Raw genomic sequence first — 19,001 nt, forward strand, 5'->3', positions numbered from 1 at the left:
AATTTTTCGCGATTTCAGGGTTCGTCCCATACTAAACGTTGCTCAGTAAGTAACGCAAAACCTCACTAAACTAATTTTATATTAGATAATTCTAAAAAAATATTTCAGCCTATATACGTCCTACTGCTGCGCGAGAGGGCTTGCCCACGCTTGCCCAATGCGGGTTGGGGACTTCACATACGCCTATGAACTCCTGCGCAGACATATTCAGGTCTCACGATGTTTTCCTTCACCGAAAAGGTAGTAATCAAATGATATTCCTTACGTAAGTTCCGAAAAACTCATTGATGCGAGCCAGGATTTGAACCCGTGACCTCCAAATTGAAATACGCTCAGATCCACTCACCTTTTAAAATATTTGCAAAGAAAAATGTAAATAGAAAATCTCACCTGTTTAGGTATTTTGCGCGCGTTCTGCAGCACCATGGCTAGTATATCGTTTCGGTTCTCTTCTAAAATCCTGTAAATGAAAAATTATATTATTTAACAACAATCATATAATAAATAATAATAACAAATATTAATCCGCAGGGCAGCTTGTGGCGAGCTGTTGGGGAGTAACGACCCCACGGACCCGAGTACTCCCGAGAGTCGGTCAGGGTCTCCGTCTCCGGCGTGTCTTTCGTCGGTCGGAGTGGACCCCAAGGGGACCCGCAGGACTCTCAGCTCTGGCTTGCCTTCATTGGCCGTCCAGAGTGGAGTCGTTAGAGCTAAATGCTCCAGGGGTGGAAGTGAAAACTTGCATAAGACGCGAGTTGGCACAGTGGCTGTTATCAGCCACTGGGTAGGGCGCGGCGCACACCTCTCGACACCTCTGAGCCGCTCACACCGGCGTTGCTCCTGGTCGTCTTCACGACGGCATTTTCAAGGACCCATCTAGTGGGCGGCGAGTCACCGCCTGCCTCGATAACTAGTGGAAACATTGTTATGGCAGGTGTCCGGACCTCTTTGCAATAACCCAGTCTCTTTGTCCTCCCAAACTTCAAGCCATAGACCGTTATACTGTTCACTTTTACTACAATAGTCCCAATGCCTGCTGCGACCGGTTCATGGGTGTCTATTGTTGGGCCTGTGAACGGGTTCCAGCAGGCGTTCTACATGACATTAAAGCTCTCCAAGGGGCCTCTACGTGTTGGATCTATATCCCCACGCAAGCCTATCAAAAGACCGGGATTTATAGGCCCGTGAAATCCAAGGAGATACAAATAAATATTATAGCACATAAATTGACTAAGTCCCACAGTAAGCTCAATAAGGCTTGTGTTGAGGGTACTTAGACAACGATATATATAATATACTTATAAATACTTAAATACATAGAAAACACCCATGACTCAGGTACAATTATCCATGCTCATCACACGAATAAATGCCCTTACCAGAACCCGTGACCATCGGCTTCATAGGCAAGGTCACGGCAAACCACCCACCACACTTGTGGTAATTATTGTCAATTGTCCGACACACAACACTCACAATATCCCCGACATATCCGAAGATAGGTCCCTTGGCTTTAACTTCCGGATCACTGGTCCCCAAGTTTGCTATAAGTTAAATCCAACCTCCCTATTTAAATTTCTGGGATTTTAAAATCTCTGTTTTGACATTTTGCTGGGACAGACCTGTGTCGAAACGTCGGTAAATAAGGTAATAAAATAAATTCGCGGCAGACCCAATTATTAATGTGATTTAAGATAAATACAACACGATGTTGCACCGCCTATAAATTATTTACATTGCCTGAGAGTTGACTGGTGCAGAATGCCTTATAGCATTAAGTTCCCCTTTTGCACGACTGTGTTTTCTTTTGTGCAGTAAAAAATCAACAAATAAAATAAATATGATTCTGCATGTGTTAAAACTTCTCCAATAACTCACTAGATGGCGCCCTTAAATAAGTATATAATATAGCAAGCTACATAGATAACCGACCCCCCTGCATAGTACATTTTTGCAAGGGGGGTCAGTTATATCTGAAGCTTACTGTAATTTTGTGCCTGTAACAGCGGCAGGCAAGTCCCATTTTACGTAGAGAAGTCGCAAGTCCATTTTTTGCAGCAAAAATACCAAATTAGCGGGACGACGACTGAAGCGAGGAGCGTTGTGACTATTATATACTACTTACATAGCAACCCCTACTTCTGAAGCGTAGAGAGATGCGTTTGCACATCATATTTCGCGTTGAACATACACTAATGTTAGGTGCGACCACGAGTGAAGCGAGGAGTAATGTAGGTACTTACAGCCCCTCTTTCTGATGTGTAGACAGATGCATCTGCACATGATATTTGGTGTTAAACATATGCGCACAGACAGGGCACTCGTATCGAAGTACAAATTTGTCCGCCCGGTGGCTGACGATATGTCTCTGCAGTTTGCACGGCGCGTTGAAGGTCTTCGAACAGATGTCGCAGATGTATTTCTTCTCGCTTTTGTGGTTTTTGCGATGATACACCTGGAAATAAAGTTTTTTTGTCAGTAAATAATTTTTGATACAAGCTTTTATCGCCGACTCATCGAGATAATTCCAATAAACCTAAACACAATTAGAATGCGTTGTTTTATCAGAGAGTTCTCAGAGTTCAGTACCAGTTTTGAAATTTTTCAACGTTGTATGAAAAAAATAATACATTATTTAGATTTTTATTTAAGTTGTTGTAGTAATATTATTTGAAAATGTGATTTATAAGTCATTAAGGAAAAAAAAACATTTATATTTCTATTTTTTATTATTTTTTAGGTGAAATTCTAAAAATGTAACTTTTGAAAAATTATAAAAAATAGTAATAATAATGTTTACTACTTCTTTAAATAGTGTAAAAACAGATACATACATACATACATATAATCACGCCTATTTCCCGAAGGGGTAGGCACGGATTTCCACTTGCTACGATCCTGACATACCCCTTTCGCTTCCTTCACTTTCATGACATTCCTCATACACGCTCGTCGGTTTAGGGTGCTCTTGACCTGGCCTTTCTTCAGGATTTCCCCGATTTGATCAGAGAAAGTCCGCCGAGGTCTACCCCTTCCAGCTCCCTCTTCTACTTCTCCCTTATACACTCTCTTTGTTAACCTTCTTTCACTCATTCTTTCCACGTGTCCAAACCATCTCAACATACCTTTCTCAATTTTTGTCACTACATCTTCGTTCAGTCCACACTTTTCCCTTATCACACCTGTTCCTAATTCTATCTTGTAATTTTACTCTACATCTCTAAGGATAATTTAATATATTTTTTATATTTTATCTCTGACACTTAGAGACTTATACATCTCTAAAGAATTTTAGTATTTTATGGTTTTATTTTTTGTGTAATTTGACATTTAGAGACAGTATACATCTCTAATAAAGTATTCATTATTTCATAGATTCGATATTTGTAATTGTTTTTTTTTTTAATTTATTGTTTGTAAAAATGGACATGTAAAAGTGCCCCTGTGGCCTATTTGCTGAATAAATGTTTGATATTTACACCACACACACTTCTCAACGCTCTCATTTCCACTGCATTCACTTGACTCTGATGTTTCTTCTGCCATACCCAACTTTCGCTACCATACATAAGTGTAGGCACAAAAACAAAACAGATACTTAAATAATAAAAATAAACACTTTTTTTTAACCACCTTAAGAAGGTTCTCAGTTTGACCCGCATGTTTGTATGTTTGTCCGCGATTATTTTTGTCAATTCCCATACATCTCCGTTATTTAGTCCGCGTTTTTTGCGTTAAAATTATATTTATGATAAAAATGATTCGATAGCGGTTTCATGATATACTGCAATAGGGAGCGTGCATGAACTATAGGAGGCAGCACAGGAGCCGTCAGATTTTTGGCGCGAGGCGTAAATGTGATGTTTTTTGTTCCGATGTAGCCCACAAGATGGCAGAACCTACTATGCGCAAGAAAACACGTGACGTGTACATGTGCCTGTTTATGGTTTCGATTCAGACCACAAGATGGCAGACCCTCCAACGCGCACGGTCCCTATAATATTGACGAAACAGAAATAGTAAATCACTTCGCGTCCGACAAAATCGCAACTCATCCGTAAATTGCCCTTTCCCGGCCTCTGCAATAATGTACTACAGTCGGCTCTTGTTATTAAACCAGTGATAATTCGAACCTCTCTATAATTCAGAGTTATCACGACTTCCCTAGAACATCTCTTGATATTTCGAAAAAAAATCAATACATTTTTAAGCACTTGGTAATTCGAACAAAGAAATCGTCGCTACGTAAAACGACCCTTTAATTCGAACTCACTAGTCGTCAAACACTCGATAATTCAAAGTTATCAGATTGCAGAGGTGAGTACCCTACATTTTGAGACAAGTTGAAACTTGTATTATCGTTGCACGAGCATTTGTTATTGTGATGATTCGTTTGGAACACGCACTTATTTGTTTGTTTAAACTGATGAAAAGGCATTTCAGGCACTACTTCTGTTAAGTTATTGATCAGTCTCAGGAATGTGCTTTGAAGCAAACGAATATAACCGACTTCTTCCGAAAGACTATTTTGATATTGTTAAAAAATTAGCAGTTAATAAATAATAATGGATGAATTACTCAATAATTCGAACTTTCATATTTTTTCTCTCAAAAATGTCAAGGTGGAGGTAAGGAATTAAATCTCCATGTACCAAAAAAATGTCATCAAAAACCTTTAAATAGATGGCGCTACAATACCTAGAATACTTGAAAAAAAATCTAATCATAGACAGCGCACGTCACTCCGGCAATAACGCAGGTTCTTAGCTACTCTAGCGCTACTCTGGAGATTTGGAACTATTATTTATAGCTAACAGCTGGACACTTGCAACAGTTCTATTATAAGAGATTTAACTCCTTTTAATTCCACACTCCATAGTCGAACCTTTTGATATTTCAAAGTCAAATTTAAAAGTGGAAAAATTACTGCCTTGGGTGAAACCCTAACTCACGGCTTCTGGATCGACACTCCAGCGCCCTGCCATCTGAGCCACCAAGACCTCATCCATAGGCAGCAAATCTTCCACCATATGTTAATGTTCAAGTCTCACACAAGACAGTAATTTTGCCACTTTTAAATTTATTCTAAGCTTAATAGCATCGTTCGCAGACGTTTATTTATTTATTTATTTAGGAGTGTGTTTACTTACCATAGTTTCTCTCCGCTTGTACCCCTTGCCGCACAGCGTGCACAGGAAGGGCTTGGGCCCCGCGTGCGTGGCCTCGTGCTGCTTGAGGCCGCCCTCGTCCGCGACGTCCTCCAGGCAGTAGTAGCACTTCAAGGTCGCGCTCTCCCCCTCGTGGCTCCTCTTGTGCACTTGCAGCATGTCGAGATGCAGGAACCGCTTTTGGCAGAACTCGCAGGCGTGCGGGCGCTTCTGGTAGTCGCGTTTCTTCTTCTCGCCTTTTTTCTTTTTCGTTTTCGTCTTGGCTTTATTTCTGGAATTTAGAAAAGAAGTGTTATCGCAAGTCTATAAGGACCGTGCGCGTTGGAGGGTCTGCCATCTTGTGGCCTGAATCGGAACCATAAACGTGCACATGTACACGTCACGTGTTTTCTTGTGCACAGTAGGTTCTGCCATCTTGTGGGCTACATCGGAACAAAAAACATCACATTTACGCCTCGCGCCAAAAATCTGACGGCTCCTGTGCTGCCTCCTACAGTTCATGCACGCTCCCTATAGAATCGAAGAGAATTTGAGCCCCAGTGAATTTACTGCCATCTTTCGACACATGATTAAAACTTTTAGAACGCCATTTGACTTTAATCCTTATTCTTTCACTGATACGATAGATAAATAGAGCATTAGAGTTTTCGTTCGTCGCGACATCTATTGTCAACTAGCAGTACTGATAAATTCCTCTACTTGACGCTAGATGTCGACTACGAAACAACTCGCGTTTTGGTAAGAAAACTGATGTATGGAGCTACCTCTCTTTGTATACTTATATTTCTCTGTCGAGAAAACGCAACTTAAAAAAAAAACAAAATATCTACAAGCCTATGACATAAACCCATATTTAATTTACAATATAAGTACAATGTATTAAATCTACTCACTTCGTGCCCACGTCGCCATCTTCCTCTTTCACCGCTTCATCTCCCTCTTGCTTCACGTCCGCTTCAATTTTCACACCGTCTTCTGCAAGTTTCACATGCAGTTTCTTTCTACAGTCGGTCAAATAAGTGTAGAAAAGGCGCGAATTACAAATTTTCTGCGATTCGGACAAATTATGTTCTCAAGGGGAAGACAAACAGATTATATCCAGCTTAAAATCAATATGGTATACCTTTGAGTATGGTGCTTTACGCACACTAAGTCCCCCCCCACCCCTTTAGCATGAAACATGTCCCGGTTGACGGTTTATTTCCATTTTTGAGAAAAGTATTACAGTTAGGAAAAAAGTGTCAATGGAAGAAATCATCCTTAATAAATTGTTAACAAATAAGGTCAATCGAGTTCATCTAGCTGTGACATGAAAATGGTGCATTATATAAAAAAAATGAATACAATATTTTTTGTTAAGAGTTTAATAAGGATTATTTCTTGATAATATCACTAGTGTGTATACTTTTTCTACGAGTAATCTAAAACGATACTTTTTTTACTATAAAACCCAAATAATTAATGAAAATTGATAAGTATCTCAGTAGACAAAATTGTAGGCAAAAACACGCGACTCCCGCCCCGCGCCTGTTTAGTCTTTTCTATGGGAGCGCGGCGGCACGTGATTGGTCAATTTTTTTTTACAGTTCACTACAGCGTATTGAAATGAATATTATAGTTGAGTTGAGAGTATTATAGAGAGATATCTTAATTCAACCATTACAGTCAACGAGTAGAAAAATACTAGAGGACAATTTTACACTGATCGATCTAGTCCACAGTAAGCTTAATAAGGCTTGTGTGATGGGTACTAGACGACAATATATATAATATATATTTATATATTAATGACTATATACATAGAAAACATCCATAAATCAGTAACAAATATTTGTGATAAACAGACAAATAAATGCCCTTACCAGGATTCGAACCCGGGACCTCCCGCTTCCGTCACTACCGACACAGAGAATTTGAAATAGTGGTGTATTGTCAAAGAAATCTTTGTAACGACATAAATTTACTGCGCGCCATCTAAAAGAGCAAATGCCAAAGGCAGGGATCGGAAACCGGTATTTTTTGTATGGGAACGAAAACGGTATTTTTTCGTTCTTTGTTAATTACTTCATTTCTAATTAGGCAATCTAATAATACGAACTCGTTATCTGAAAACACAACTGAGTCCTACATTTATTTACATATATGGTTATTTCGATGTTTTTGCAAAAAACCGGTTCCGATCCCTGGCCAAAGGTGCATCGTTTCGAGCGATGGCGCCATAACTTTCAGGTACTGCCCGGTAAGATGGCGCCACTTTTTGATATTTAACAAATTGAACACATATCAGAGAAAGAATAAGGATCAAAGTCAAATGGCGTTTTAAAAGTTTTAATCATGTGTCGAAAGATGGCAGTAAATTTACTGAAGCTACAAAGTTTTCTTTGACAATACTTTCGTTCACTATAGAAAAATACACGTGAGGTCTCCTTATACCCCCCTCCCCCAAAGTGATCTGTCGTGATTTTTTCGTGACCCCCCCTCCCCCCCATCGAACCTCGCGTGATTTGTGCACACGCCCTATTCTGAAGTGCGCTGTGGTAGAAGGGTCGACTTCTCATGTGGTAGACATACATACATACATATAATCACGCCTATTTCCCGAAGGGGTAGGCAGAGACCACGGATTTCCACTTGCTACGATCCTGACATACCTCTTTCGCTTCCTTCACATTCATGACATTCCTCATACACGCTCGTCGGTTTAGGGTGCTCTTGACCTGGCCTTTCTTCAGGATTTCCCCCGATTTGATCACAGAAAGTCCGCCGAGGTCTACCCCTTCCAGCTCCCTCTTCCACTTCTCCCTTATACACTTTTTGTTAACCTTCCTTCACTCATTCTTTCCACGTGTCCAAACCATCTCAACATACCTTTCTCAATTTTTGTCACTACATCTTCGTTCAGTCCACACTTTTTCCTTTTTTTTTCCTTTCATCAAATGCGGTAGACATTTTTTCTTAGTTTCGTTCACTGTAGAAAAAGATAAGTGAGGTCTCCTTATACCCCCCTCCCCCCTGTCGAAACTCGCGTGATTAATGCACAAGCCCAAAGTACTTATGTAGCATATTTATTACATAAAACTGTTCGTACTCACTGTCAACGGATTCCGAATGCGTTAAAACATGCCTATGCATCTTACTCGACGTTATGAACCCCCTGCTGCATATGTAGCACTTGTATGGTTTCTCCCCAGTGTGTGTCCTCAGGTGTATCCTCATGTAGGAGTGCGTGCTGATCTTCTTGTCGCAGACCTTGCAGGCGAGCGGGCCGGCGGGGCGGGGGCGGGCGCGCGCGGGCGGCGAGGGCGGCGCCGCCTCCGGACAGGGCGGCTCCGCCCACGTGTTGGTCGGGAAGTAATCCTCGTCCGATAAACTGGAACAGTATAAATACTAATGATTTATTGAAAAAAGTATTTTTCTCAAACATGCAATGAAATATTGATGTTATGTTCCTTATAATTGGCTGCGAAGTATGACGTTTCAGGTGCGGCTAGGACAAGAGGTCGTTAATGGAATTTCATACAAATCTTACAGGCCTAGGCCGGCAAAGTCCTCTTTTTTTAAAACAACTAAGAAAAAAAAAGAAAAAAAGCGTAATGGCGTGTTTTGTAGCGCCAAAATAATAAATTTTTTGTTCCCCTTCAATACCCCACGCACTGGATAACCTATCACATTAGGACATGAAACAATCATCATCATCATCCTATTTTTATTATTATTTCATTGCATGTTTGAGAAAAGCACTATACATACCTCGGCGGGAAATATGGGGTTGCCCGCCTCAGACCTATCTTGCCTCGCTTCGCTCGGCCGTCTATATGTCTTCGGCCGGCAACCCCTTTCGTCCCGGCCACTGTAGTAATATACTAATACACCCTGTTTTTTTTAATTTCCGTTAATTTCAAGGCGGCATTCCTTACTCCTTACTTCGTTTTTTAGGGTTCCGTACCCAAAGGGTAAAACGGGACCCTATTACTAAGACTCCGCAGTCCGTCCGTCCGTATGTCACCAGGCTGTATCTCATGAACCGCGATAGCTAGACAGTTGAAATTTTCACAGATTTAAAATAACCATTCATTATTTTAAATAATAGAACAGAATTAACGCAGTCTCTCCGACACTCTAGCGACTGCAATTTATGACGGTCTAAGGATTCCACATAATCTTTGTATTCACCACATTTAAAATCAAGGGATTTTAGGAACTTTTTTTGCAATCTCTCTATCCTGTCAATATGAATGCTGTAATGGGGTTTCCAAACCGCACATGCGAACTCAAGCCGACTTCGTACATGTTACAAAGAATTTTAAGTGTTAATGTATTCCTGAAAGGTTTACCATCGCAGGATCATACCTACTTAATTGTTTAACAGACAGCTAAGATGGAATCGATATGAGGTATAAATGATAATTTCTCGTCGCGACATTTCAATACACGCCATCGTCATAACTTGTGCGATTAAAGTTATTGCGGCAGGTATTCGCGATGAAAATAGTTATTTACGATACAAGTGCAGAAAATATGAAATTCGCAACGAGTGGTGATAAATTAAAACACGACCGAAGGGAGTGTTTTAAATCGACACGAGTTGCGAATTACCTATTCGCACGTGTATCGTACAACGTTTTACAGTACATATGGCTCTTTAAAGTTTCGACATATGCACGGATAGTGCTCATTCCCGCACGCGTGCGGGAAAGTAGCACCATATGTATTGTAAAGTAAATTTTTAATACAGTTGCTCAAAAAGTGCTACTTTACGTAGCTGTTTAGATTAGATTTCTTTATTTCACGATGAAAATTACACTATAAATTTGCTACATTCGTCAAAAGTGTTTATCTTCTCATAATGATCGTCAAACATTACATTATAAATTAAAAACTAATAATATTAAAGAATGCATTATGACTGACCTTTCGTCCTTAACATCGTCGTGATGGTCGTTGTCAGGAAGGTCCTCGTGCGTATCGTCGCCGACACCGTTTTCGCTGTCCTGCTCTTTCTCCAGCTTGATCTCTATCTCTGTCTCTATCGTTTCAACGGGCACCTGGAATTGGATATTTTAGGCGTTACAAAATAGTACATTAAGATACAAGTGCGAAAAATAGGAAATTCGAAACGAGTGGCGATAAATTAAAACACGACCGAAGGGAGTGTTTCAAACCGACACGAGTTGTGAACCTATTTGCACATGTATCGTACAACGTTTTACAGTACATATGGCCCTTTAAATGTTCGACATATAACGTAATATGCTAATTTTCGCACTAGTGCGGTAAAGTAGCAACGTATGTACTGTAATAGTACATTATTGCAGAGGCCGGGAAAGGGCAGTCCGTGTATGATTTTCGATTTTGTCGGACGACGCTATAGTGTAGTAAATCTAGCAAGTTGTTGTATGGAGACCCATGCATTAATTCCTCAGTCCATGAAATTTTGCTTGGTTATTGTATAGTATGAGCCGAAACTAACATATAAATATCCAAAAAAAAAAAAAAATCCTAAGTTAGGTATTTATACGTAAAAATATAAATCTGTTTATATGTTTAACCGAGTAATTCCTCTGTCCAAAATTATTTTACCAAATAAGTTATTTGTATCAGTATGTAATACTAGAAAAAAATCTAAAAATTTTGTCAAACATGAGATTTTTTTTAAATGATAATTCCTTTTTTTGACGCTCATTTTCATCGGAAAATTGCTCTGTCATTTTTTTCTTCTTATATGATCTTAGAATATAATTTGGCGTAGTGGGTAAGAATATCCAAAAAAAATACATACCCAAATGTATGTATTTTACAACTATTAAAAACTGAGAGTGGAAAATTTCTCAGCCTGTATTCTTTTTAAATATATACTTAATATATACGTATACACTTAAATTCAAAATATCCAAAATAAATATCATCCAGAACACCGAAATTTTTGAAGCGAAGATAAATCCATCCCGCGGTTACGCAATAATGTACCGTCTTCCTTTAGCATTTAAGTGCAGATTAGTGTCCTTGTGCTACTAGTACGACCCGACCGCGTGACCCGCAGTCCGCACTTAAGAAGGGAGTTGTCGTTGTCACTGGTGTGTTAGTCTTTACACTACATTTAGTGTTTTTTGCGTTTTCTTTGTACCGAATAATATATATATAACTTTGATTAGAATAATGTCACGCTAAAGACGTTAATAACAACCGACGTTAAACACACAACTACTAGAATTTTTGCCGAGTAATAGATTTAGATTTATTTATTTCATAATACAGATTACTTATTATGCTTATAGGCGGGTCCACACAGAGCGAGCAAGCGAGCACGTACGTGCAAGGCAATTTAATTTCCTCACGCACAAACCGGCCAGTGTAGACGTGCCTCGGCCGAGGCACGTCTGCACTGGCCGGTTTGTGCGTGAGGAAATTGCCTCGTGCGTATGCTCGCTCTGTGTGGACCCGGCTTATCGTTCATAAATTGCGATATCTTAAAATATAACCGTCGAGATCTTTAAAACTACTGAACCAATTTTGATGAAACTTGCACTATAAGCTGAAAGATCATCGTCAGCCTATTGCAGTCCACTGCTGGACATAGGCCTTCCCCAAGATGCGCCACAAAACACGATCTCCCGTTTTCTGCATCCAGTCACTACCAGTTACCTTCTTTAGACGCCCACATAGACTGGCATGCATCTCCAACAATATTACATACATAAGACTCGAATTTAATAAATTTACTTCTTCTTTTATTTCTTTAAATATTTAAATTGGACATATCGCATAACCTACCTACTTAATTTGTAGGTACAGTAGAGACTATACTTACGGTAGGTACTACACAGACAGGCATTAAGGCAGATCAAAATAAAAACAAGTAGCAATCACTTTAAAACTATGTTTATTTGGAATAGGTAGGTAGTTTATCTTCAAAGTGAAATCAATAGTAGGTAAGCAACAAATATCTATATTAAGCTGCCGGCTAAATCAGGATTAAGTCTGATATGAGGCCCCTCGAAAAATAGCAACGTTATTTGCCAAGGAGCAAGCATTATTTTTAAAATATTGTATTGACAAGATTTATATTTTATACAACACAGATATTATATATTTTTACTTTTATATATATTTTTTGTGTTCATACAGTATGTAAAAAATATTCTAAAAATGCTTTAAGTCTTAAATTTAGGGATTATTGCAATATCCCCTTAGTTTTTATACATATTTCGACCTTATTTTATATTTATATTTTATACAAAACAGATATTATATATTTTTACTTTTATATATATTTTTTGTGTTCATACAGGATGTAAAAAATATTCTGAAAATGCTTTAAGCCTTAAAGGGCTTAAAATAAAATGCTTTAGGCTTTAAATTAAGGGATTATTGCAATATCCCCTTAGTTTTTTTACATATTTCGACCTTATTTTATATTTATATTTTATGCAAAACAGATATTATATATTTTTACTTTTATATATATTTTTTGTGTTCATACAGGATGTAGAAAATATTCTGAAAATGCTTTAAGCCTTAAAGGGCTTAAAATAAAATGCTTTAGGCTTTAAATTAAGGGATTATTGCAATATCCCCTTAGTTTTTTTACATATTTCGACCTTATTTTATATTTATATTTTATACAAAACAGATATTATATATTTTTACTTTTATATATATTTTTTGTGTTCATACAGGATGTAGAAAATATTCTGAAAATGCTTTAAGCCTTAAAGGGCTTAAAATAAAATGCTTTAAGCTTTAAATTAAGGGATTATTGCAATATCCCCTTAGTTTTTTTACATATTTCGACCTTATTTTATATTTATATTTTATACAACATTCAGATATTATATATTTTTACTTTTATATATATTTTTTGTGTTCATACAGGATGTAAAAAATATTCTGAAAATGATTTAAGCCTTAAAGGGCTTAAAATAAAATGCTTTAAGCTTTAAATTAAGGGATTATTGCAATATCCCCTTAGTTTTTTTACATATTTCGACCTTATTTTATATTTATATTTTATACAACATTCAGATATTATATATTTTTACTTTTATATATATTTTTTGTGTTCATACAGGATGTAAAAAATATTCTGAAAATGATTTAAGCCTTAAAGGGCTTAAAATAAAATGCTTTAAGCTTTAAATTAAGGGATTATTGCAATATCCCCTTAGTTTTTTTACATATTTCGACCTACTTACTACTTAGCGTGCACACTAAGTCGAAATATGTAAAAAAATTGCCCTCCCACAGAAAAATCAATCAGCTGATCCGATATTTCATATTTCGGCCTATGTTCTTTCGGCAAAGTTGTTAAGTTTTAAGCTTTTGGGTGGTCCCATTGACCTCCTTGAGCCGTGGCAGATATTTTAAAGCATCTTATACAACACAAAATAGTAAATTTTTATTTGGTTACATAAGCAAATATTGTATTTTAACATTATTGTTATTAGAATGTATTACATTCCCTATAAGGCTCGGCGCCGACCACATCCACCAGTGGTCAGCGACAAGCAAATAACACGCATTTTCATACTTATATCATTACATTACAGCTGAAGATATTTCCGAGTCGTATAACTGTTCCGAAACACAATTAAATAAAATTGGCTCGATAGAAAAAAATCCCATAGCTAGCCCTATTTCTTACTTTGGATTCAGAGGATTTTAGATGAAAAGTATACCAGAGCCTTATTTATGCTGTAAGCTAAACGATTAACTATTTATTTGTTCTATTTGTTTGTTTATTATACACATATAGCAAAAGAGTTAAAGACAAACGGAAGTTTTCGCATGGTGTCTGCGCACTGTTGGACGTAACCGCCGCGATACATCCCACGCTGATAAGAACATTATTTCAGTAACGTGGCGGTCGAAACTTGAACTAAAGAGCGATGAGCTGCTAATTTTAGGGACTACCTTAGGGTTTTTTTTTCTTAGATGTAGTTGGCTGGCCAAGGTTAGAAATTTCATTTTCTTTATTATCTTCATACGTTGCATTACTCTCATCGTCGGATTCACTTCTATCCGAGTCGTGCGGTTGCCCGGAAACATTAAATGCATTTTCTAGTGCAACGTCGTCGTCATGTTCAGGTTCGTCAGTGTCTTCTAAGATTATATCACCGGTGCAAGGTTTCCCACTGCAGTCACCGCATATAGCAGAACAATTTAGTGCTGCTTTTTTACATGTGCAATTCCTTCCACATGTATTTTTACATTTGCATGAGACAACAGACAAGAGTTCTGGAGGTGCGGGACTTTCGAGGGTAGGGATTGGAATTAATTTTTCTGCAAAAGTCCAACCCCAATCTTTTGGTTCTTTGTTTATGCCAAGCCAAGATTGCACTTGGCAATAAGTTCTGAGGGAATGCTGTTCACAAGCACCAGATGTCGGAGGTAGGCATGCAAGATTGAATCTACTTTTTGTTACCGATCGAGCAAACAGTTCGTAACGGAGATCACCAAGGATTTTAGTGCTGCTTGCGTATAAAGACGCCATTATTCGTTCTCCAGCTTTGGTGATGGTTTCTTTACTAGCATTAGAATCCTTAAACGTTTCACACAGATCTTGTAAACTGGCACTCTTCTTTAAAATGTCTACCAACTTTTTTTTTCCTTGACGAAAAGTTGCAGAGGTGGTGTCACATCCGGAAAAAGCATGTATAAAAAGGATGTGAGGTGTTAAGCCTTTCTCAATGAAAGCGTGACTTGAATATAAACGTTTTTCATTTTTTCCTTTGCCGGGCTTCATAAAGAATACAGAGTTTTTTCTGCTATCTTCAACTCCTGTGAGTATCACCAGTAAGTCGATGTCTTCTCCGACGATTATTACTGCATCACAGTGTTCGACTTTATCCAGTGCAGTAGTAATTATAAGATGGTCTGCATCTTCAACGCTTTGCTTGACTTCTATTCCACTGTCTTGAAGCTTTTTCATCAGAAGCTGAATAAATCTTTTTTTGTTATTTTCGTTATTCAAGAATTTCTCCTGGGCGACATTGATCATCGTATTTGCATCAAAAACTATATCTGGACACATTTGACGGTTCATACGCCGTTGACGTTCTGCTGTTTTTAAGCTCATATCATCTGCATCAGGATAGCCGTCAAATACTACTACACAATCTGGTCCAAAATGCCTGATTAAATATTTAGCGTAGTTATCACACACTGCTGAGAAGGTTACACTTTTCGGCCATACCACCTTGTGTAAAAGGTATCCGCCGTCTACAACATATCTTTTATTTTCAGATACAGGTTGATCATCGATTGGTTGAAAAAAATCGTAGAAGCTCGATTTTTTTGTTTTTCTCATACCATTCACATCAAATAAAGATAATGGAATTGGTGCTAATTCATATTGGAAGTACTGTCTTAGTTCTTCTTGTGACTTTTTGGCGAAGGCTATTCTTCTAAACAGCATTTCAGGTTCCACGGCAATGCGTGTATTATCAATTTTTAGTGAAGAACTCACTGTTGCCAAAGGCAAAACTCTATCCTTTCTAGAGTATGACAGATCACAAAAGTTGTTACCTTCGGACTTTGCCATCATTTTTAGTCCAATTTCTTGTGCTTCATGACAGTTAATGTCTTTGTCGCCTGTGATACCCGAACTTAAAGACATGATTTTGTTTAACTTTGGGAAAGGATCATGGTTCTTAAACCATTCATCAAACTTTTCTAGATCACACAAATCGCGTCTTGTCCGGGAATTTGGAAGTTGTGAATGTTGATCACTGGATGAAAATGTTTTATCACCAGAAAATTCTTCAACGGAAGCTGAGACACTACTCAATATCGGAGCAGCCAAGATCCACTTTGCCAAAACAGCATCGGATAAACCTCGACCATGTGTTAAGCCTCCGGAGCTCTTCATCGAGCGCATGAGAGACTGCTCTATCACCATATCACTCCAAGTTCCACATCGGAAATTTTTGTTTCTTCGTATAGTAAAACATCCTTGTTTCGTGAATTTGTCATATTCACTTGGAGTAAGAACATTTTGTAAATTTTCCATATCCTGCAGGTATAGTGTAGCGCACTTGGAATATGAGAAGTGGCCCGAAGCATGAAAAAAGGGAAGCATTTTTTTTAAAGCCTTCAAGTGTAGATTCCAGTTCCCACATCTTTCAGCTTCAATAAACTCCATCAGGACTACGACCATTTTAAAATACAAAACCCACAGTTTTGCAGTCGGACCATTTGCAGCTGTTATTTCCAATGTGTCATCAAACTTTTCCACTAATGGCATTAAGTCATCGGAGACAGTTTCATCAGTTTCATCCAAAATTTTGTCTTCTAAGGCTAGGACGTCTTCGTCATCATATTTTGTCCTATCTAGAAGTAGTTTGGCTAATGATAAATGTGTCAATGTATGAGCTCTCACAGCACGAGAATATGCGTGCCCAGTTAACATTGTGTTGGCAGATGCTGGGGCATAAACTGTAGACCATAACTCTTTTATTCCACTGCCATTCATTATATACCCAATCGCTCCCATGTAGCTCATAAGTGTGTGAAACCCTCCAAGCCTGATGACTACAGATTTTAAACGCGGGTCTTCTGAAGAACTCGTAATTTCTTTTGCCTTTTGATACAAAGGCTGATCATAAGTTATGATAGTAGAGTTGAGCATCTTAGCCTTTGAGTTACTAACTGCCATAAGAATCGAAGTATAAATTGTCTCATATTGCGATGGAGGATTGTTTATGAAAGGCAGTGGTATTATTTCTGATGTAAGGAAATCATATTTTGTACACAACCTGTTTTGAAGCCCAATCGACTCTTTTTGAAACCCTTGCTTTTTTGAAAACAACCATAGCAGTTCAGTCCAGGACATAGAAATTGTTTTTATGTCTGAATCAGTAGAAAAATTGCGAACCGAAATTTGTTTCAAACCTTTTTTCCCAGCACTTTCAGGATACTGAAGCGGTACGTATCCAAAATTACCAACCACAAAAGAGGAAGGAATACTTTTTTGGCGTATAATATACTCTTCTGAATCATTCTTCTTTACTGGTGGCGCATTGCACTTAATTCCACCCATCACGTGAAACGTATTGCGTCCATCGATTGTATTCACGTTATGGTCTGCATTATCAAACACATACTGACAAAACTCTGGACTTGCATCAGTAGTGTGGCAATTGTGAGCAATTGCTGAAATTTTAAAAAGTGAGGCTTCGTGATAAGAAACTGAGAAACCTAGAGATGCTAGTAGTTCAATAAGAGATTTTGCTGCATATTTTTGATCAATTAATGCCGCGATACCAAGTAAAACAGAAGATGTGAATGAACGTGGTCGGCAAGCCGTTATAATGGCGTGCGCTATGGCTATACATTTTCGCGAGGCGGCGGCAGTATCTGTTTTACCCTTTACTATCAGTTGTTCTAATAACGTATACAAACATTCTGGTACATCATCTTTGGCAGATTCAACAAATCGATCTGGTGGTGGATATTGTGACGTGTCATAGGGCGTAGTTTTGATTTCCTCTAAAATTATAGATGCAGCTGTTTTAACAATTCTAAGCTTTTCTTCTTTTTCGTTTGCACATTTGGCTGCATACCACGCATCATGAAGGACTTTATAAAACGCACTTCCAAAACAGAAAATTGTAGGTTTTCCCGCCGAACTAGAGACAATAACTTGATCGCCATATTTTTCTTTAATTTTTTTTACTATCGTCCTTTCATCAGGACACACACCTGACACTGCACCTTTAAAGTCATCAATACTAAATTGACACTCTTCGTAATGACTTTGTATAAATGTGTAAATTTCATCCATTGCTGTAATAGTATATTCACATTCAGGTCGTCCTCGTTTTCGAGAGCCTTCTGCAGTTGGAAATCTAAAGGTATCGTAGCATGTACGATGGTATTTTGCTTGAACAGCAACCAGATCAACATTTTTGATGCGCTGCATGATCTGTGAAAAAGAATTATGCTATATATCACAAAGTTCTTATCGTTTTGTTTCCGAAGTGTGGCGGTTAGGTATCGATAACATAATGCAAGTGCAAAATAGCATTTAATGTATCAATGATGATGTAAATTTGACGATATTGACATTTGTTTAGACCTACTTAAGAGGCTTTATTCCTACAGATGAGCGTATTTTGCAGGGATTGGAACCGGTTTTTTGGAAAAACTTTGAAATAAACATTTATTTCGGTTTATTTTATAGTCCAAATATAGGACTCGGTTGTGTTTTTAGATAACGACTTCGTATTATTAGATTGCCCAATTAGAAATTAAATAATTAACAAAGAACGAAAAAATACCGTTTTCGTTCCCATACAAAAAATACCGGTTTCCGATCCCTGGTATTTTGTAAAATGCTTCCTTTTTCATTCAAGATTACGACGTATAATCATTTCCTAAAATAGGGTATAGTTCAAATTTTCATTTTCTCTTTTAAGCCTCTTTTTTAATGAGTTTTCTTGGGAGTCTTTTTCAAATTTTGCACTGAGAAGTGTTGTTTCGGTTCTCAATTTTGCAGTAAACAAGAATCGTGGTACATAAATGTTTACAATTTGATTCAACATATCTTGTACGAGGGGCTGGAATGATTTAAGTACAATGGAAGATTCATTTGAAAACATTGATAAAATACCTTCCCAGTTTTCTTAATATTTTGGCGTAAACAGGGTTACATTATATTTTTTCCGCAAATTGTACGTATATTTTGCTTTAAAAATAATAGTATAGCAAACTGTAACTTTATGTTAACCTATCAAAAAAAACATACCTATGGGACCTACATTGTGGTAAATTCATATCCCACAAAAAACATTCTGTAAAAAACTAGCCAAGTCTCGATGGAGCTGCTTGTTTATC

The 19,001-nt window shown here is 37.8% G+C and overlaps 1 protein-coding gene across 1 annotated transcript in view; it reads right to left on the reverse strand.

Annotated features, from left to right (window-relative positions):
* LOC133531280 (zinc finger protein 600-like) overlaps window positions 1-19,001 on the reverse strand; it is a 39,275-nt gene that overhangs the window by 3,498 nt on the left and 16,776 nt on the right. The window contains exons 7-12 of the mRNA XM_061869411.1: window positions 10,080-10,213; window positions 8,261-8,538; window positions 6,062-6,143; window positions 5,151-5,439; window positions 2,244-2,455; window positions 391-460 (exon numbers count right to left, since the gene is read on the reverse strand). Coding sequence (XP_061725395.1) covers window positions 391-460; window positions 2,244-2,455; window positions 5,151-5,439; window positions 6,062-6,143; window positions 8,261-8,538; window positions 10,080-10,213 — 1,065 coding nt within the window. The remainder of the gene's footprint in view (window positions 1-390; window positions 461-2,243; window positions 2,456-5,150; window positions 5,440-6,061; window positions 6,144-8,260; window positions 8,539-10,079; window positions 10,214-19,001) is intronic.

Source organism: Cydia pomonella, chromosome 25, assembly GCF_033807575.1.
Source record: "Cydia pomonella isolate Wapato2018A chromosome 25, ilCydPomo1, whole genome shotgun sequence".
Lineage (NCBI taxonomy): Eukaryota > Metazoa > Arthropoda > Insecta > Lepidoptera > Tortricidae > Cydia > Cydia pomonella.